This window comes from Coenobita brevimanus, chromosome 100 (assembly GCF_032717465.1).
Source record: "Coenobita brevimanus isolate Jiangsu-jjx chromosome 100, ASM3271746v2, whole genome shotgun sequence".
Classification (NCBI taxonomy): Eukaryota; Metazoa; Arthropoda; class Malacostraca; order Decapoda; family Coenobitidae; genus Coenobita; species Coenobita brevimanus.
Window position 1 is genome coordinate 30,550,552 of NC_137053.1, and position 22,977 is coordinate 30,573,528.

At 44.4% G+C, this 22,977-nt stretch overlaps 1 protein-coding gene across 1 annotated transcript in view; it reads left to right on the forward strand.

Moving 5' to 3' along the window:
* Positions 1-22,977, forward strand: part of LOC145414694 (periodic tryptophan protein 2 homolog) — a 632,863-nt gene that overhangs the window by 565,424 nt on the left and 44,462 nt on the right. Inside the window, exon 18 of the mRNA XM_080284215.1 lies at positions 22,373-22,598. Coding sequence (XP_080140341.1) covers positions 22,373-22,598 — 226 coding nt within the window. The remainder of the gene's footprint in view (positions 1-22,372; positions 22,599-22,977) is intronic.

The following is a 22,977-nucleotide window of genomic DNA, read 5'->3' on the forward strand; positions in this document are numbered from 1 at the left end:
TAACTCAGAAAAACACCAATACAACTCCCTCTGGACATGCATTGCACCTATTTAAGACCCAAATCACACCAATAAGGGACATAAAAGATTGAAATAAATGCAAAAGAACCATAAAATGAGGTTTTAGAGGAGAGTTTATAGAATATTAAACATTCTGGGTACTTACAAGTCCCTGGCTCCTGGACTGGTTTGAACCACCAGTTTGCAGTCCACAGTTAATCCTCTGCACTCTGAATTCTAATTTCTTAACACTGCACAACACTGTAAATTCCCGTGTGTTCTAGTGGCGAGGTATTGCAGTTTATTCACTGTTTATTCACAAAAAACGAGCACCTGTGGCTTGCACTGCTATAAGCATCTGCTCTCGATCGGAGTTAGGCTGTGACTGTTGATGATGGCGGGGTAACAGAGTTGCCAGATCGCAACGGCCACATTACAAATCTCCTCAACTTTCATTACCAAATTTAACTTTTCATTACCAAATTTGTAAAGCTACCATTTATTCTTCACTAATTATATATACAAGTGGAAATACATGTAATCACTCTCCTTATAATTAACACCATGTTGATTATTTTCACGCTATGTAGGGTAGCAGATTAATCAGAGAGAGCAAACAATCCACCATCTCCATCCTGTGTATCCTCATACATGAGAAAAATCCATTTGGTAATGCATTATTCTGATTCATTTCCAAACGAATTTTTCATTACCAAATTGGTCCACACTTGGTAATGAAAAATACCAAATGGCAACCCTGACAGGGGAGGGGGGAGGGGGAGGAAGGAAGGGGTGAAGGGACCATGGTGTAACAGCTGTTTGGCGCCAGGCGGCAATTTCAAATTACGGGAGGGAAAAAAGTCAGATTTTTTTCAAATTTTTTGTGGTTTTTGGCCCATTTTGGGAATATTGGATCCCAGGACGATTATGTCTGGTTAGTGGGGATGTTCGGAATATTGGGCGTTCGGATATTAGAGGGATTACTGTATATACAAAATAAAACGCAAAAAAGTGAGTAGAAGTTAGCTGACATGCTAAAGAGTTACACCCCTTTTAAAAAATATTCGCCCCAAAAAAACTATTCAAGAAGTAATAATATTTTTTGCTTCAATATGTAGCAGAATAAATTTCCTTTCCAATAATGCATCATTTGTTGTATTTTCATAAATAATAACACCGCATATATACGTGAGAAAAATGAGCATAAGTGTTTGGCAGGAAGTCGAGAGGTGTACATCCTACCATTGAAGAACCTCACACCACATCGAGCCAAGCAAACCAAGTGAGCACGCACTCACCAGCTGTGGCAGGCTTAGCTCCACCCACTTTTGCCCGTCATCCAACAAAAATGATGACTCCCAAAATATTTCTTTAGAGCTTACATCGGATGACAGGCAAAGTCGTCATACTGACGTCAGAGGTTGACAAATGCATGACGACCCAGGTCATCATTGGTAAGTCTAAGGGTTAATCTGAATGACAGAATTATTACATAATATGAATACTGTAAGAGTGTAACTTGAATCAGTTCCTAACTCTTGTAATGTAAATCTGAATCATCACAGAAGTAGTTGTTGTACCTGTAGGGTTTACTGTGTATAATTAGGAGTTTGGAAACTCCCTGTACTGTTGTTTGCAGATGATATTGTGTTGTTGAGTGAAGACAAAGGAGAGCTGCAAGGCTTGGTGGATGAGTTTGGGAGAGTGTGTAAGAAATGGAATCTAAAGGTGAATGTAGGGAAGAGTAAAGTGATGGTCTTTGAGAGAGGTGAAGTCAGTGAATGTACAGCGAGGTTGGATGGTGAGGAATTGGAAAATGTGAGTACGTTTAACCCGCGCCGTCCCGAGGACGTACTTCCACGTCCTCACGTTTTGTCACAGCCAGTCCCGAGGACGTACTTCAACGTCCTGCAATTGCAAGGTTCATAATTTCCACAATTTTCAAAATTCGCGGGAGATTTTCGTTTCGCCTGGGTACCCAAGCCTCCCCTACCTGCCTCCAGACGGGCAGCGTCCTAGACCCTGCGTGACCCGCGCTCGCCCTTGTCTCGGTCACTCACCTGCCAGCAGTGACCCAGGTCAGACATGGCGCGGATAGGTCTCTCAGATGAGCAAATTGCATCCGTCCTGGAAGCCTTCACTGGAGACAGTGATTCTCCACTCGATGATGATGTGGTGGATCGCGATTACGTCCAGCCAGAGGAAGAAATAAGTAGCAGTGATGAGGAGGTCCCTTCGCCCCGAAAAACGCGGTATGTGACATACCGTAAGGCAAGGGAAGGCCAGGCTGCTCCCCAACCACGTGCACAGCTATCTCTCCATCACGATTCTGATCAGGACGAGGATGAGGACGATGAGGATGACGGAGGCCTAGGACGTGATATCGCCGAGTGGTTGGGAAAGGAAAAAATATCACCACGTGGATCAGAAGGTGGGGCGAGACGACACCTAAGGTATGGTTCAAGTACTTTGTCTGGGGAAGTAGCAAGTGGTGTGGTGGGATTGCTGGGAGAAAGGGAAAGTGTTGTGGCGGCAGCTCGGGGTGAAAGTGAGAGTGGTGTGGGGGTAGTGCGGGGTGAAGGGGCCAGTGGTGTGAGGGAGGCAGCACGAGCACGTGGTGCTCGTAGGCCTAGGGGAGAGCAGGTTGAGTCACTCCCCAGCACTTCTTTTGCCCCTGAATATTCACAAACTTCCTCCCCACAGCCCCAGGATGTGGGGAAAGGAAAGAAAGGGAAGGGAAAGGGCAAAGGAAAAGGGAGAGGGAAGAGAAGTGCGAGTGATGAGAGGCGCCGCTCTCCACCTCCCCAACCTCCCCCACCACCCTCACCTCCCCACACTGACGAAGGGGACGATGGTGATGTGGCTGGAGACAGTGGTGTCACGTGGAACTGGGAGGATGGGAGTAATTTTACTCCCATCATTCACCAGTTCACTGAGGAGTGGCGGTCAGGTTGCACGGCTCCAGGTGTAAATGCTGGGTCGTCACGTTTAGATTTTTTCAACTTGTTTTTTGATGAGGCGTTTGTTGGGCGCATAGTAGAACAGACAAATATATTTTCACAATCCCAGCGCCTTGAAAGTGAACGCCTAGGAACCACAAGCAAGCATGCAGAACAGTATGACTTTCCCGTGACTATATCAGAGATGTTCCTATTTTTTGCCCTGGTAATCTTGATGGGTGTGGTGAGGAAAAATCAAATTCCTGCCTACTGGACAACGGACCCAATCATCCTAACACCTTTCTTTGGAAAGGTGATGGGTCGTAATAGATTTCAGTTTATTCTCGGCCGCCTCCACTTTTTTTATGCAGATGATCCAGCCAATGCAAATAACACCGATAAAATGAGGAGAATTAGGCTGGTATTTGATCATTTACGGGAAATGTTCCGCTCCTCATTTTATCCCTACAGAGACCTCATCATAGACGAGAGTCTTGTGTTGTGGAGAGGCAATATTTCCTTTAGGCAGTATATACCCAGCAAGAGACACCGTTTCGGGTTCAAGATCTTTGTTATGTGTGACTGTAAGACTGGTTATGTGCAAGACATAGTCTTGTACACGGGCGCACAGACAGATATAATAGAAGATCGGAGTATAGGACTCTCTGGGGCCGTGGTGAAGACAATGATAGAAGAGTACCTTCATCGTGGTCATGTTTTGTACCTGGACAACTGGTACACTAGCCCTCTTCTCGCTAGGTTCCTCCACCAACACGACACCGTAGTCTGTGGTACAGTCAAGAGAAACCGTCGCCATATGGTCAAGATAGGGAGGAAACTTGACAAGAATGAGGTGGTTTTCTTCCAGGCCAATAACATCCTTGCAACCCTGTGGAACCACAACAGGGAAGTTTGCCTCCTATCAACTGTTCACAGCCCCCTGATGCACCGCACAGACTCCGTGGATCACCGTAGCGAGAGGAGGCTCAACGTATGGAAACCAGAGTCTGTACTTGCCTATAATCTGAACATGAGGCAAGTTGATCAGTCAGACTCGATGATTTCAAGTGTTGACTGTGCCAGGACAACGATGAAGTGGTACAAGAAACTCTTTTTCCACTTGCTCGACATCACGGTCCTGAACGCTCACTACCTGCACGCAATGACCACCGGAGTATCCGAGACCTTTGAGGGGTTTGTGAGGGAGCTGGCATGTGAAATAATCGCCAAGCATGCCCAGGAAAGACCCCCACACCGCCCCCGCGCCCCCCGTGCTGCTCAGACTCCCCTACGTCTTGCAGCCCGCCACTACCCCAGCGCAATCCCTTCCGAACCAAACCGTCGTAAACCCCAGCGTCGCTGCCATGTATGTAAGCACTTGACAGTCAGACCATCAACGCAGAGAAAAGACACAAGATACGAGTGTGTCGAGTGCAATGTTGCGTTGTGCCTTCAGCCTTGTTTCAAGGAATATCATAATCTCGTACACTTCTGAAACTGTGTGGGAAGGCGAAATGACGCTCATGATAATGGTAAGGCCAGTCAGTAGGTGCTAAGTCAAATATAAAGTTGAAACGGGTGTTATTTTTTCAGAAAAGTAATGTATAAGATGAGAATTAGTGTAAGTGGAAAGAATTGTTATCAAAACTACACCCACTGTGTAAATCTGGTCTGTAAATATGTGATAGCAAGGAAATAAAGTGGAAACGGGTGTAATGTTAGCATGAATAAAACGTATAAGTTGAACATTACTGTAAGTTGTCATAATTGATGTCACGAGTACACCCACATTCTGGTCAGTAAGTATGTGATAGGAATTATAAACAGTGGATGATGTTGTAATGTTAGCAGTAAGGTATTTTATAAGTTGATTACTTGTGTAAGATGAAACAAATGATATCGCGATAACACTCCCTGTGTAAGTACGTGCAAATGTGACGTTAAGTTCCATCGTACGTTCAGAAATGATGTAATATCAATTATATCAAGTGTTTACATGTGCAATGTTAGTGTAGAATAATTATATAAGTAAAAAAATAGGTTGTAAGTTGAATTAGTTGTCATAGCGACTTCACCGTGTGTGTTACTATGCGCTATTATTACGCTATATATTTACGTAAGGCCTGAAATAATCTCAAAACAGTTCTATAAAGTTGAAAAGTGTATAATAATATTAGAAAGGTATTATGTTAGTAGAAAAAGCACAATACGAGTTGAAACATCAGTCACAGCGAGTTCACTCACTACGTAAATTAGCGCTAGCATTACGCTAAATGTTATCAAAAGGCCTGTGAATACGTAAAAACAGTTCAATATAATGTAAAATGGTATAATGTTATTGTAGAAGTATTATGTAAGTAAAAAAAATTATATGTATCATGATTTTAGAATGTTAGCGATTCATGGGAACCAAGTTGGCCGATTTTGCTCGTTTCTCACGATGGTACAATGGTTATTTCTGCTCTATTTTTGTATAAAATCCGATATACTCTTTTATCACATGTTTTTATGTTTGTAATAAATTCATTTCTACTTATTTTCATTGGTTTCCCAAACTTATAATACCATAGAAAACGTTTGATGCTCACACCGCATAGGGAGAACACGGGGCCAGGTGGGACCATCGCATACCTGGTTAAGCTAATTAGGGACCCCAGGGACCACTTTCTTTGCCACCGGCCATTGTTTCTGACCAAAAGCGAAAGTTTAAGCAAAAAAAAAAAAGGTCGAAAATTGCCCGGGATTGGGGGGTACCAGTGGTCGAAAAGTTGCCGGGACGGGGCGGGTTAAGTACTTGGGTAGTGTGATGAGTAAGGATGGAGGTTTGGAGGGTGAAGTGCTTGAAAGGGTACAGCAGGGAAGAAAGGTTGCTAGTTCTTTGAAAGCTGTGATAAGAAACAGGGAAGTGAGCATGGAAGTGAAAAAGTTATTACATGACAGTATTGTGATACCAACTCTAACGTATGGAAGTGAAGCTTGGACGTTGTTGGAAGGACACACGTCAAGAGTGAGAGCAGTGGAAATGAGTTATTTAAGAGGAGCCTGTGGAGTCACATGGAGAGACAGGCTGACGGATGAGGATATAAAGGAGCGTTGTGGTGTGGATGTGATAGGAAGCGTTATGAGGAACACACTGGGCCATGTGGAGAGGATGGAGGGTGAAAGACTGACGAAGAGAGTGTATGTGAGTGAGGTGGAGGGGGGAAGAGGGAGGGGGAGGCCGAGGATGAGATGGAGGGATGGGGTGGAGAGGTATATGAGAGAGGGGGGTGTGAGTTGGGAGCAGGGCAGTGAAATGGCGGGGGACAGGGCGACTTGGAGGCGATTTGTTTGTGGCCACCCCAAACGGGATTGAGGCGTCTGGCAATAGATAGATAGATAGACAAGTAATGGCCATGATCTTCAGATGTTCTGAACTCATACAACCCGTGTTTACACCTTGATTGGCAGCTTCAGTTTTTTGGTTTGTGTTCGCAGACAGAAACCAAATGACTCTAAAAGTGTTTCAGATCTCAAACTCTAGCCACGACCTTTCAAAAATTGGCACTAGTTAAGTATTTGATGGACTGTCAAAAATCAAGTTGTCCAGATTTAATCACACAAAATTGTAATTATCAAAATGTAGTACAGTAAATACGATTGCCTTGGTATTTGATCATATGGGTCATTAATGGTTTGCCAGGTGCCCTTGGAAAAAGTGAGGCTTGATGCCATCAGCATTGATTCTTTTGAGGCAGGTACGAGAAATGATCACATTGAGAAGCCAAGGTTCATGCTGTAATATTAATAGTGTACAAAAGCTGATTAATATCAATATCAAATCAAAGTGGGTGCACTCACCGTCTACTCACTTGATGTAGTGCTGTTGACGTTTCCTTTTGTCTTTCCCACCTCTTCTGTCTTTCTTTCCTTCATTCTTTCCACTTCCTTCTGCCTGCGGGTAACTACACTCCCTCTTCTGTCTTTCTTTTCTTCATTCTTTCCCCTTCCCAATGCTTATGGGTGACTTTACATTGAGTGACAAGCCAAATGGTTTCCTGTACACCAGGAAACCATTTACTATGCTGGGTGGTAGCCATATAACCAGATTATGGTGCCTGGTGGTTTAGTGGATAATTAAGGGGCTCCAGTCAGAGTGAGCCTGTGTAGGTTTATATCCAAGGGGTGTTTCTGGTTTATTGCTCACATAATACCACTCAGAGATGATTGACACTGGTCACCCTTATCTTAAAGATCAGTGTGCCTAACCCCGGGCTCCTCCACTCCATATAAAGCAACAAAGGATTGGATAATGGATGGATGGATGGAATCCTTTGCCAATAATCTGTACTTGAATCAGAATCAACATATTTTTATGATCTGTACTTTACAATACACTTATATTGGTAACATTTGTAATTCATTTCAGCAGCTGTGAAATTATGTTTTAAGCATCATGTCCTTTCCATAATTGTTAATGGTAACTGATTATTGATGCTAAGAAAGTGTATGTTGTGTTCACTATCAATAATGGGAAAAGGTATTAACTGTCTGTTTTCTGTTCATCTTCCCAGTTCATTTTGAAGATCACTGACTTGGCTTGAAGTTGGTGGTGTAAGAGCTGTGGGCATGCTTTAAGCCACATTTTTTAAGCACAAAAGCAATCTCTTTTAATAAGATTGTAGTATTAATTACTGATCGCTGTACTATAACTTTAAGTAAGGTATACACACCATGTAAGGTGCTGTCAGCACTTCCAAACACTACAGGCAGAGTCTTGTTACATGTAGACTTGGGTCCAATTTCTTATTTGGACCATCTCATAGTGACAGAAATGATATATACAGTATACCAGTACAACAACACATTGCCAGGTACTCACAGAAGTCACAGAAAAAAATCAAGAAACAAAATGCCAGCATAAAATGGAAGAAAGGAGAGATTTGTTTGATATAGACAGGCTCTGAAATCTCACAGTCATCCATATGGCATTGATTGTCCTATCATATACTGCATTACCCTTTTCATATCAGTTATCAGCCGTAGACTCTAATAATTTCATGAAAATAGAAGTCAAAGAACTGAATATTCTTACAAGAAGGAAAAAGGCCATTTAAAAGTTGCAGTTAGTTGCCACCCCAAATGGGTCAGTCTTAGCTGATAAGAAATGAAATGTTAGTTTTCTTACAAGGCTGTCCAGTCAATACATTTTAAAATTTTTGTCATTTTATCTGACTGAGTACACTGGTGGGGGTCCATGATAATGTGGTTCATGTTACATAGCCAAGGAATAACTTAGGTGCTGGAGGATATGGGGTGCTGTATTTCACAATCAGGCATATGAGGTCTGAGTAATGGTTTTGATGAGGTCTGAGAGTAGGTTTTATGAGGTCAGGTGTGGTGGTGACTATCATTCACTCTCCTGATATAGTGCTGCCTACTTCTTCCGTCTTCTTTATCCTTTTTTCCCTGTGTCTGCCCTGCACTCTTCTTATATCTCCCATCCTTCCTTGTTTTGTTTCATTTCTAAAGACTCCAACATGCTTGCATGCATCGGCCTTCATCACCTAATGGCAGCTGTCCATAATGCTCGATCTCTGGCAGCCTCCCTGTTCAGTCCCTTATCACTGAGGTCACACTGTGGTGGTACCTCATCCCAGATCTTTTTTGGTTTGCCTCTTGCAGCTTATCTGCAGCATTCGTATTTCTCATTATCTGCACCCAACTGTCATTCCCCATCCTCTCCACATGCCCAAACCATCACAATCTATCTCTCCTCATCACAACACCAATACATTCTAGTCCCTTCCTTCCTCTTAACTCTTCCATTTTAAACCTAGCTCCCCCAGGCTTAGCATTTGAGGACACACTGCACATCCACCTAATCATAGTCATTGTTGTATACAATAAAAGCTCTACAACTTGGCATAATACATGTGCAAGCCTTGCCAAGTTAGCCCATTTGCCGAGTTGTAGGGATGAACTTTTACGTTCCCCCCTAGCACACACACACACACACACACAAACACACACACACACACACACACACACACACACACACACACACACAAAATGAAAAAATGGAAAAAAATGGGGGAAAAAAAAATTAAAGTTTTTACAGTAAACAGTAAAAGCTGCCTTACCGTGATTCCATGCAGTTGTAGGGTGTATTTCAGGCATGGAGGAGGGCTTTTGGTAGTTTTTGGAGGTGTTTAAAGGGCTCAAGATCACTTTTGGAATTACCTTTTCTGTATTGTACTTGACACTGAACACTATGTAAAACACAATTAACACTATGAAGGCCATTACTGTACAGCACTTGTTCACAGAACACTTAACCACAACTGTACAGAACTTATTCACTACTGAACTTATCACTTAATCACTGTCACTGTCAGTCTGAAAAATGTGCTCAGGTAAGTCTGAGGACACAGTGCTGATCAAGCTACAGGATGACTCACTGCTCATGGATGGCTGTGGCTCCCTGGGTGGAATCCTTGGCTTAAAAAAGTCAGAGATCTTTTTCTGCATTAATTCAGCATGTTACCTCCTCACAACAGTTGCTCTGGCATTCCTGAGGGCTTGATAAAACATATCAAAGCCATCGTACTGCACCATTCCCTCCAGACACTTGTCCAGGTGGAAGGGGATCTCAGAGTTTCATTGTGGGTGGCTGTTCCTCTTCTTCTCTTCATGAGCCGCTTCCTCAGCCATCTATCTATCTATCTATATACCTAGGCTGCTTCCCCCAAGGAAAGGGAGGTAGCCGAGACAGGACGACTCACTCTCCATTTACTCATCCATTCAAACACATTCATTCGCATCTTAGCCCCAAAGGGGAGAACGGACAGATCCTCACTGCATCACACCGCACAAGGGTCAACTGCGCAATGCAAGCAGTGACATCCACAGCAGGGCCCGACAGCAGAACTGGTTTACCCCTGCCACATCATAACAGACCCATCCCCTTACCCGCACCTGACCTGACTAGCTGATCAGACCAAATGCGGGAGAATATCCCCTCAGGGCTGCGTCATCACTTATTCATTCACAATTTCTCTCCATTTATTTCTGTCACGCACAGCCACTCTTCCTTGCTCAACGGACATCCCTCTCGCATCCAGCGCTCTCTTCACACTGTCCATCCATCCTATTCGTGGTCTTCCTCTCAGTCTTACACCTCTCACATCAGATCTAGTTATCTTTTTCACCAATCGCTCATTATCCATTCTCTCCATATGCCCAAACCATTGCAACACCCTCTGCTCAACTCTACCAGCCATCTCCCGAACAACTCCAGTTCTCCTTCGCACTTCATCATTTCGCACTCGATCCATACGTGTCACTCCACACATACTCCTCAGACATCTCATCTCCATTACATTCAAACTTTTCCTCTCTGCTACACCCATATTCCATGTTTCAGCCCCATATAACGCAGTCGGTACCACAACACCCTCATACAGCCTTCTCTTTACATCCATTCTAAGCGAACGACATTTAAACACTTTTTTCATTCCTCCCAGCACCTTTCCTACTTCATTTATTCTAAACTTCACTTCTGCATCTATTCTTCCATCCACAGCAACATGTGACCCTAGATATTTAAAACAATCTACCTCCTCAAGCATCTCACCATTCAAAACTATATTCATCCCCCTACCATCTATCAACCTCGTACACTTCATCACTTTACTCTTATTCTCATTTACTTTCAATTTCCTCCTTTCACACACCCTTCCAAACTCCTCTACCAATCTCTCCTCTGAATCAGTCACCAGTGCAGTATCATCTGCAAACAGCAGCTGCTTCAGATTCCACTCTCCTCCATCAACATTTACCAGACTCAGACCACCTAAAACTCTTGCATTCACCTCCCTTACAACACCATCCATGTAAATATTAAACAACCAAGGCGACATCACACATCCCTGTCGCAGCCCCACTCTCACGGGAAACCAATCACTCACAGAATTTCCCACTCTTACACACGCTCTACTATTTACATAAAAACTTTTCACCCCTTTTAGCAACCTACCATCAAGTCCATACAATCTTAAAACAGTCCTCAGCCATACTGGAGGCAATTTCCAACTCACTCAGCTGGTGGTAGCCTTGGTCCTGAGCATCACCTTCCAGCCACTCCACTATGTTCTCGGTGACCTCAGTCTCTCCGGCACTATGAGCAGTGTCCATAAAGTCCTCTGGGCCAAAACCTGTAAAGTCAATCTCCATGTCAGTCCCTTCCAGCAACTTCTTCCAAGCATTGGTGAGTGTGGTGGGCTTCAGTTCATTCCAGGCTTCAGCCCAGCTGTAGATTACACTCCTGATGTTGTATGCCTTAAAGTTTGCAAGTGTTCGAGCCCCCCTGGTATCCTGGCCCATATCCTGGGAATCCTCCGCCACTACCAGGCACTCCCCCAGCTGCTTGTTCCAGTAGTGCCTCTTGGTGGCCTCAATCACGCCATGGTCCATGGGCTGAATGAGAGAGCTGGTGTTGGGGGGCAGGAAAAGCACCTTAATCCTTCCCCCATGGGCTTCCAATTCTTCTTCACTGGGATGTGCTGAGGCATTGTCCAGGATGAGGATGGCAGTCACATTTTCCCTGGCAATGAACAGCTCCTCCATCTGGAACTTGATCACAGCTGGCACGAAGACATTGTGGAACCATTCCTTGAATAACTCCTGGTTGAACCAGGCACTCCTGTTGCTGCGGTAAATCACTGGGAGTTTATCCATAACGTACCTTATGGCAACTGGCTTCTTTGATCTGCCAACCACCATAGGCTTCAAGCGGTGGGTCCCACTGGCATGTGCACAGCACATGACAAATGCAGTCCTTGGCCACCTTCCTCCCAGGGACGTGGCCCTCACTCTTACTTGCCTGGGTGTTCTTGGGCATGGACTTCCAAAAAAGCCCAGTCTCATCAGCGTTGTACACCTGGGAGAGGAGGAGTCCAGAGTTCTGAATGATCTCATGGATTTTTTTCCAGAAAGGCTCCATAGCAGCCTGGTCTGCACTCGCACTTTCCCCGACAACTTTACGGTTGGAGAGGCATTGTCTGGACCGGAACCTAAACAGCCACCCACAGCTAGCCATAAAGTCCTTAATTTTCAAGTGCTTGCTAACCTCATATCAGCATGTTGGATACCTATGCCTCTCACGGGAACCCATGCTGCATGTTCCTGTTTGTACCATTTGTACACTGCAGCATCAAGGGTAAGGTGCATCACCTGTTTCATTTTCTTGACCTTCCTCGCAGCGCTAGCATCTGGCATGGTCAGGCAGTGGGCATGAATTTTCTGTTTGTTCTTCTTGATATCGTAGAATGTGCTGCATGAAATATCAAACTCTGCACATATGGACCTCATTGAAGCACCAGCCTCCATCCAATCCAGGACTTTGGTTTTCTGAGCTTAATCCAGGGTTTTCAGCTTCATTCCCTTACGTCCAGAGGACTTGGGGGTACCACTGGGAGACGCCATGGTTAGCTTCTGCAGGTACATTTCACTTAAGGGTGCATAACACTTAGTCATAAGCAGAGCGTGTGAGGAGAGAATGTGATGCGGGCAGCAGACGAAGGCAAACTGGCCCACATGTGGCGCGCAATAGGCTTTGTTTTCATCCCCATGCACACATGATGCCGGGTTACTCTTGCTGAATGTTGGTACAACTCGGGATCTTACCGAGTTGTGGGGATTTTTGCCAACTCTCTTCCTCTCACGTGCACATTTTTGGGAATTTTTGAATTTTGATTTTTTAAGCGAATATTTTGGAGCCTTCCCGAGTTGTAGAGGTTTCCGATTTGAAGGATGATGAATTGTAGAGGTTTTACTGTATTTGAACCTGCAAGTATCCTCTGCTTTTACTGGCCAGGCCTTACTGTCATACAGCATTGCACTCATAACACTTGCTGCATACAAAAATCCCTTTGAATGGAGGGAAAGCCCTCTCAGTGTTAGGAGAGGCAACAGCTCCCTGAGCTTCATCCAACCACCCCTCACTCAAGCCACAGAGCTAGCTTCAGCCCCACCTCCAGCACATAATGTGTCTCCCACGTAACAGAACTCTTCCACACACTCAAGGTACTCACCAGCAGAATCAATCCTGTGATGCCTTACAATCTCCACATGCTCTCCCCAACACATCATATACATGAATCATCATTATCTCATGGTCTCCATCTGATACCACTGCATCTTTTATGCATCCACTTACCACAAACCCTGCAAAAGATGAGTTACTTCCCACACCCTTGTGACAAACTGCACATGGCCACACTCCCTCTGCTTTGACAGTACTGCCACCAGCCCTCGATATTATCCATCCATCCATTCATCATCCAATCCTACGTTGCCCCATGAGGAGTGTAGGAACCCATGGCTAGGCAGTTGGTCCTGACATTTAAGATAAGAGTGACCAGCCTCACTCATCCCTGAGTGGCATTACATGAGCAATATACCCCAACCACCCCTTGGATATAAACCTTCACTGGCTCAAGCCGATTGGAGCACAATAATTACCCACTAAACCACCAGGCGCCAAAATTTGGTTATATGGTTCCCACCCAGCGTAGTAAATGGTTTCCTGGTGTACAGGAAACCATTTGGCTTGTCACTCACTGTAGAGTCACCCACAGGCAGGAGGAAGAGGAAAGAATGAAGGAATGAAAGACAGAAGAGGGAGTGCAAAGTCACCCGTAGGCAGAAAGACGAGGAAAGAAAGACAGAAGATGGAAGGAAAGAAGGATCACTTTTGTTTTATCCACATTATTGTGGTAGGTGGGGGTGCTCACCATCCACTCACTTGATGTAGTGCTGCTCTCGGGTGTCTGCCCTTTCCTATCCTCCATCCTTCTTTCCATCCATCCTCTTCTGTCTTTCTTTCCTTCATTCTTTCCTCATTCTTCTGCCTGCGGGTGACTTTACACTCCCTCTTGTGTCCTTCTTTCCTTCATTCTTTCCTCTTCCTTTTGCCTGTGGGTGACTCTACACTGAGTGACAAGCCAAATGGTTTCCTGTACACCAGGAAACCATTTACAACGCTGGGTATTAACCATATAACCAAATTTTGGCTCCTGGTGGTTTAGTGGGTAATAAAAGTGCTCCAGTCGGATTGAGCCAGTGAAGGTTTATATCCAAGGGGTGGTTGGGGTTTATTGCTCATGTAATGCCACTCAGGGTTGAGTGAGGCTGGTCACTCTCATCTTAAATGCCAGGACCAACTTTCCTAGCCCCAGGCTCCTACGCTTCTTATGGGGCAATGTAGGATTAGATGATGGATGGATGGATGGACTCCTAAATCCTTGTGCCCAACTCATAAGTCTTTCCTTTGCCTCCATTTCATTCACTGCAATCAACATCAAGTCATCGGTATTCAACATCTCCCAAGTGAGTCCATTTCTGAAATCATGTGAGAAAGCTTTAAGCACCATGACAGGCAACAAGGGGCTCATGACTGACTCCTGATGCACACCAACATTCATGGAAACTCTTCACTCAAATCTTCATTCTCTCTCGACCAGATGCAAACACCCACATACATAGCCATAACCACTCTAACTAGCCACTTCTTAATCCCAGGCTTTCTCATTGCCCACTTCACCACCTCCCTTGGAACTCTGTCAAAGGTCTTCTCCATATCAACAAAAACAAAGTTTGCGTCCCTTGTCTTTCCAGTACTTTTTTCTTGAAACTGTCAGACAGGAACAGGTGCTCTGCAACTGTCTCCCTTTGTCTGTATATCCTACTGCCTCTGATCTCCAGTCTTTCAGATGCGGTGTTTCCAGGCATCTCGAAGTGAACGGATCTTGAATTTGGCTGTCTGTTATCTTGTTTTTGCTTCTTCTTGGAAGGAACGATTTGTAGGCCCCTGGTCTTTGGCCCCATCTTCCTTGCATTAAAGAAAAAAAAACATATATACATGGCATCAGTAGCCCCTTTGCATAGCATAAATCCATACTGAATCTCATCAATATTCACTCTTTCCTTCGTCGTACCTTCTAGGACTCTCTCCATTACCTTCAGTATTCGGTAAGAAACAGAATCTAAAGGTGAATGTAGGGAAGAGTAAAGTTATGGTCTTCGAGAAAAGTGAAGTCAGTGAATGTACAGTGAGGTTGGATGAAGAGGAAATGGAAAATGTGAGTGCATTTTAGTACTTGGGTAGTGTGATGAGTAAGGATGGAAGTTTAGAGAGTGAAATGCTTGAAAGGGTGCAACAGGGAAGAAAGATTGCTGGTTCCTTGAAAGCAGTGTTAAGAAACAGGGAAGTGAGCATGGGAGTGAAAAAGCTTCTATGTGACAGTATTGTAATACCAACTCTACCGTATGGAAGTGAAGGTTGGACCTTGTTGGAGGGGACAGAAGTCAAGAGTGAGAGCAGTGGAAATGAGTTATGTGGAGTCACATGGAGAGACAGATTGACAAATGAGGAAGTGAAGGAGGGTTGTGTTGTGGATGTGGATGTGATAGGAAGCATTAGGAGAAACACACTGAGGTGGTTTGGACATGTGGAGAGGATGGAGAGTGAGAGACTGACAAGGAGAGTATGTGAGTGAGGTGGAGGGGGGGGAGAGGGAGGGGGAGGCCAAGGATGAGATGGTGGAATGGAGTGGAGAGGTATATGAGAGAGGGGGTGTGAGCTGGGAGCAGGGCAACGAATTGGCAGGGGACAGAGCAACGTGGAGACAGTTTGTTTGTGGCCACCCCTTATGGGATTAAGGTGTCTAGCAGTAGATAGATAGATAGATAAAGTCCTAAGGTTTTATGCCTATCAAATTTCCTCATTCCAGGGCATCACCCTTTCCCATACTCACATTTACATTCACACTCTTCAACCAGTCATCTGGGACAACACACTCATATGTAATGAATCAGATTAGTCACTTCCCACTGCCATATCTACTGAGGCCTTCAGCATTTCAACAGCAACCCAGACACACCCATCATCTTCCCCAACTTCATCGTGTCTATTGCCCTACTCACAGTAGCAGCATCAATCAAATGCTTAGGGCTAAACACTAGTATCACCGAGTCCGAACTTTCCATGTTCCAGTCAAACTTATCATTCAGCAGCCAATCATAACGCTCTTTCGAGGCAGGTTTAATACTGTATGCCCACTGTCCACTTTTATCTTTACTTCATCATTCTTCACACACTGCATACCTATGATATTCCTTTTTCCCCTCTTTATCTGATTTCCCACCTTAAGTACCATATTCTTCCCTTCAGCACAACTGTATTTACATTGTTTTCGTTTTTCTTTCCTTCGTTCTTTCCTCTACTGCCTACAGATGACTTTACACTCCCTCTTCTGTCTTTCTTTCCTTCATTCTTTCCTCTTCCTTCTGCCTGTGGTTGACTCTTCACTGAGTGACAAGGCAAATGGTTTCCTTTATACCAGGAAACCATTTACTATGCTGGGTGGTAACCATATAACCAAATTAAGGCACCTGGTAGTTTAGTGGGTGCTCCAAACGGATTGAGCCTGTGTATGTTTATATTCAAGGGGTGGTTGGGGTTTTTGCTCATGTAGTGCCACTCAGGGATGAGTGAGGCTGGTCACTCTCATCTTAAATGTAAGGACCAACTTGCCCAGCCTCAGGCTTCTACACTCGTCATGGGATAACACTGGATTAGATGATGAGAGAATGAATTAATGTAATTAATTTTTTTATGTTACAGTGCTCGTCAGAAGTATGGGGCGCCCTGCGTCCCTCCTGAGAAACAAACCTTTCAACATTGAAAAAACATATAAATAATGCATTTTATTTACCTTTAGTGCTTCGTAGGGTAGCCTTTACGTTTCTTCACGGACCTGAGACATCTTGGAAATGAAAGGACGAGGCTCCTGAGGTGCTGGAGGGGTATTTTGTCCCAGGAGTCACGAATGGCGGCTTCCAGCTTAGGCAGAGAGCTCACGTCCTTCCCTTGGAGACTCTTCTTTACGACGTACCAAAGGTTTTCAATCGGGTTGAGGTCTGGGCTATTTCCTGGCCAGTCTGTCATGAATGATACCTCGCAGTCACGAAGTCAATTGGTGACCGATTTGGCCTTGTGAGCAGGTGCACTGTCCTGCTGAAACACTCGTGCACCTGTTAGCTCGAAGGAGTCTGGTAAATGATCACACAGAAGCTCCAGGTAAACATCCTGATTCACTCTGAGGTTCTTGGGAAGTACAACAAGCTTCCCCAAACCCTTCCCTGAGAAACAACCCCATACCATGAGTGAATCAGGATGTTTAACTGTGCTTTCTACATACCGTGGGTCAAGTGGGTCACTACCTTTGCATGCTCCTCTGTTACAGGTAACACTAAATGTTGCCTCATCAGACCACAACACTGACAACCATTGCTCCTCACCTCAATTTAGATATTTATTAGCAAAGGCAAGCCTACGAATTCTCTGGCTGCTAGAGAGAAGAGGCTTTTTCACAGGCCTGTGACTTGTGTAACCAAGCTCATGCACCCTACGAGACACTGTTCTCACTGACACCTCACCAAACACTTCCAGGTTGCTCTCCTTAATTTTCCTTGCACTCACACAAGGATTAAACTCCACTGCACGTTTTAAAACATTAACAGACCTTGGGGAAGTTTTCCTAGGCCTACCAGACCTCGGTTTCTTTGTGGGAACTTCGCCACCATTTTCCTCCCAAAACCGCGCACACCAACGACGCATTGTCGATCGTGCCACACCAACCAATTCACTAATTTCCTTTGTGTGGTGGCCTGCCTCCTTTAGAGCAATGATCTGGGATATGATTTCACTCGATAGTTCACGGGTAGGTGCCATAACAAAGTTTTGAAGGCCAAAACACTGCGGGACACTCGGTAAAAAATGGCGCAATTTGAGAGGGATACTCGGCGGAGTTCCTCTCTCTCAGGCAGCCCGTGGGCGACTGAGGCGGGAACCAACCAGCGCGTCAGAAGGCCTCAGGCTACCGTGACGTCATGCTCGGAGCTCAAACTTATGGCTCAATTCTTACCCCCAAAAATGGGTGATTCTTTTTGGGCCATAAGTATTGCGCGCCCGGCGGACAACGCTGAATACTTCTGACGAGCACTGTATACCAAAACAGGGTATAACATCGGAATCATCATTGTAGCAATTAATCACAATGAGAAGCCATATGACGGCGCCGGAGTGTACAGTAATCCCTCCAATATCCAATGTAATAGAGCCAAAGGCATGTCCGGATAGTGATCCTGTCCGGATATTGGGTCCCAGCCTCCTGGATTTGTACTTATGGACCCTAACTCAGAAAAACACCTATACAGCTCCCTCTGGACATGCATTGCACCTATTTAAGACCCAAATCACACCAATAAGGGACATAAAAGACAGAAATAAATGCAAAAGAACCATAAAATGAAGTTTTAGAGTGAGTTTATATAATATTAAACATTCTGGGTACTTACAACAAGTCTCTGGCTCCTGGTCTGGTTTGAACTGCCAGTTTGCAGTCCACAGCTAATCCTTTGCACTCTAAATTCTAATTTCTTAACACTGCACAACACTGTAAATTTCTGTGTGTTCTAGTGGCGAGGTATTGCAGTTTATTCACTGTTTATTCACAAAAAACGAGCACCTGTGGCGTTCATTGCTGTAAGCATCTGCTCTTGATCGGAGTTAGGCTGTGACTGTTGATGATGGCGGGGTAACAGAGTTGCCAGATCGCAACGGCCACATTACCAAACTCCTCAATTTTCATTACCATTTTTAACTTTCATTACCAAATTCGTAAAGCTAGCATCTATTCTTCACTAATTATATACACAAGTGTAAATACATGTAATCACTCTTCTTATAATTAACACCATGTTGATTATTATCACGCTATATAGGCTACCAAATTAATCAGAGAGAGCAAACAATCCGTCATCTCCATCCTGTGTATCCTCATACATGTGAAAAATCCGTTTGGTGATGTATTATTCTGATTCATTACCAAATGATTTTTTTTTTTTACCAAATTGGCCCACATTTGGTAATGAAAAATACCAAATGGCAACCCTGACAGGGGAGGGGGGAGGGGGAGGAAGGAAGGGGTGAAGGGACCATGGTGTAACAGCTGTTCGGAGCCAAGGAGCAATTTCAAATTACGGGTGGGAAAAAAGTCAGATTTAGATTTTCTAATTTTTTTGTGGTTTTTGGCCCATTTTGGGAATATTGGATCCCTGGACGAAAATGTCCGGTTATTGGGGATGTCTGGAAAATGGGTGTCCGGATATTACAGGGATTACTTGTACTTCCTTTTTCTAGTCTTACACTTGGTTTCCATGTATTCCCCTCTGACACCTTCCCTTTTCCATTCCCAAAAGAGTCTTCTTTTCTCCTTAACTGCAGCTTCTATACCCTCATCCTACCACTGTGTTACCTTGTGTTTTAGAGGGCCCCTTATCCATTCACACACTGAATCAGTAACTCACATGAGAAGGTTCTTGAGAGTTAATTGTTAACAGTTTTTGTCAGCGGCTCCCTGTTCAGCCACCACTCCACTCATCTTGTTATAAAAGGTATCTCTTACTACTTGCTTTTTCAACTTCCATCTGTTCCTCATGGGTACATAGGTTCATTTTTTCGGTACTTGATTCTTTTGGTGGTAGGTGGGGGGGCGCCACAATATCCATTCACTTGACGTAGTGCTGCCTACATCTTCCTTTGTCATTCGTTTCCTGTGTCTGTTCTGCTCTCTTCCTACTTCTTCCATCCTGCCCATCCCTTGCTGCTTGGTTTTTCAACTTACATATACTGTCTTCCATATGGGTACAAGGTCCTTTTCTTAAGTACCCAGCTCTTTCAGTGGCAGGTGGGGATGCCCATCATCCACTCACTTGATGTGGTACTACCTACTTTCTCCATCATGTCTATCATTCGTTTTTTGTGTCTATCTTCTTTTCCTATATCTCCCATCCTTCCTGTCACTGTTTATTGCTCTTCTTTCTACTTCAGGTGGCTCTTCATTGAGTGACAAACCAAATTTTTTCCTGTAAATCAGGAAACTATTTTAACTGGATTGACACACATCCCTAGAGGCAACAGAAAGGGGCACAACCCCAACTTCACCCCAGAAATTTAAGGCGTTATCAGTCAGCGCAACACCCAGAAATTTAAGGCCTTATCAGTCAGCGCAACACACTACGACACTTCCCAACACCCCATACACAAAACACAGCACAAGAAATACAAGAACTCAACACTCAGATAAACAATAAAATATCAGAACAGCAAACACTAAATTAGAATAATTATCTCCAAACACTTGATCACAAAACAAACACCAGCAAACTCTACAGAACACCAAACAGCAACACTTCAACAGCAACATTACACAATCATACGCTGCCGTCACAACAAGACACCATACCTTCAAACAAACTACAAGCAAACACTCTCATCAATCACTTTTCACACCATCGCGACAACCAGGTTATCATCCGACGTAAGAGACAGCTCCCCACAGACCCAGACTTCGCACCGTTCAGTTACAATCAGATGAAGCACACCATTATAACCTTAAGCACTCATCTGCCTATGGACCAGACAACATAAGCAACACACACCTTAAACACCTTGGACCACAAGGCATACAAGCACACACCAACATATCAAACTACAGCTACTCATACAACATAATACCCAACATCTGGCAGCATGGCATTATCATCACTATCCCCAAACCCAACAAAGACCCCACGTTACCTTCCTTACACCGCACCCTCATACTCCTCTGCACCTCCTCCAAAGTCACTGAATGACTGGTACTACAACCAGTTGCACCTCACACCCCCCTAGCCTCACCTGTGACCTTTCACTTACAACCAGATGAAGCAATCATTAGCAACCTTAAGCACTCATCTGCCTATGGACCAGACAACATAAGCAACATACACCTTAAACACCTTGGACCACAAGGCATACAAGCACTCACCAACAAATCAAACTACAGCTACTCGCACAACATAATACCCAACATCTGGCAGCATAGCATTATCATCACTATCCCCAAACCCAACAAAGACCCCACGTTGCCTTCCTCACACCACCCCCTCACACTCCTCTGCACCCCCTCCAAAGTCACTGAACAAGTGGTACTACTAGTTACACCTCACACCCCTGTAGCCCCATCACAACGTGGTTGTAGGCCAATACACTCCACAAACATTCTTCTTACAGACCTTACATAGAGAGTTTCTAATGGCATGAATTCAGTTAGGCCACCACACTGAACACTCCTAGTCACACTAGACATTAGCAAAGCTTTTGATGCCATCCCCCGCCACAACCTCACAAACAAAATGTTCAACACAAACATGCACAATAACACAAAAAGATGGCTGGCAAACTACTTAGCAGGCAGATGTGCACGTCACATTTGCTGGTCAGTCTTCGAACATCAGAAACTTCACAAATGGTGTCCCCCAAAGATTTCTTTTGTCCCCTACACTCTTTAACCTATACATGCGTAACATACCAACACCCCACACACCACAGTACACATAGCTTCCTGTGCAGATGACATAACACTTACATGTACGCACCACAATGCAAACACAGCTGCACACATCCTCCAATCTTACCTCAACACACTACACGAATGGTTCACCACAGACAGGCTCAAAATAGCCCCAGCCAAATCTACAGTGATCCTTCTCACAAACTGGACGCAGAACACAGTCACATTCCACACCTCACCATAAACAACACTTCCCTACCACACACACACACACACACACACACACACACACACACAAAATCCTTGGTGTAACATACATTACATCAGTGTCATTTAAACAGCACATCACAAACATTAAAAACAAATTAACACCAAGACTCAGTGCCATAAGGTCACTTGCCCATACAACATTTGGACACAACAAAGAAACCACCACCACAATATACAAACAATATATACGTTCATTGATGAATTATGCAAGCCCTGCTTGGGCTCCTAACCTCACTAAAACACATTACAGCACTCTACAGACCATACAGAACAAGGCCCTAAAAATAATCACAGTCTGCACAATTACTACACCCACAGACCACGTACATCAAGAAACCAAAGTCCTCAAAGTCAGGGATCATCTAGACATCAGAGGCACCCAAATTCTTGCTGCAGCCTCCACAAAGCCACAACATCCTCTACACTACATGGCAGCACATCCATACACACCAAGGAACATCAAAACAGCACCCAGCACACAATGTCATACACAAATACTGTCATCTCTACACCATTGCCTGCCTCAGACCAGCTTCCAGAAGCATATCCATACTCAGATCACTCGCCGCTCCATTCAGTCACTGAAAGACAACACACAGCTGCATGCACGGCCTCCTGATGTCCAGCCTTAATTGAGGTTTGAGTATTGTATTTCATTGTGCAATAAAAATTATCTTGAAAGTTTAGCTACCTGCTGTTAATGTCAGCTTTTGTTTATTGCAGTAAATGTGATTGTCAGATACCTGCCTGAACTATACGTGGAGGGTGTTCTGAGTTACATCAGTGAAGCTCTGGAAACCACACCTCATGTGGGGTTGTACACTCACTGGGCCACCACGCTTGTGACCCAGCATGGCAGCACTCTCAAGATACGTGCACCACAAATCACTTCCACACTCAACGCTGTGCAGAAGGCTCTCAGCACACATCGCAATAACCTCAGTAAAGTGTAAGTACAGTATGTCCATTAGTGTAGAATAAACACAAGTTTTGTATCTATACAGGTGTTATTGTCAGATGATGTAGGGGATGGAGAATACTGCATGTGTACAGTACATGCTGTGTACTATAGTGGCAGCAAACTTTGGAGTAGGCCACTGTAGGTTCCCATTTTACTTTTATTTTCAAAGCTGTGTAGTGACCTAGCCATTTTGCGGACTTTATGCTGTCTTTACCCCAGCACAGATGTTTTATTTGCCCGTCTGTGGAGTACAGCTGTCATGCATATGTGGGGCTTCTCACATACAGCTCATCTCAACAGGTTGGAGCCAAAGTAATGCTGTAAATCAGCAGGCAAAGGCTAATTAATATCAGTATCTGTATCGAAT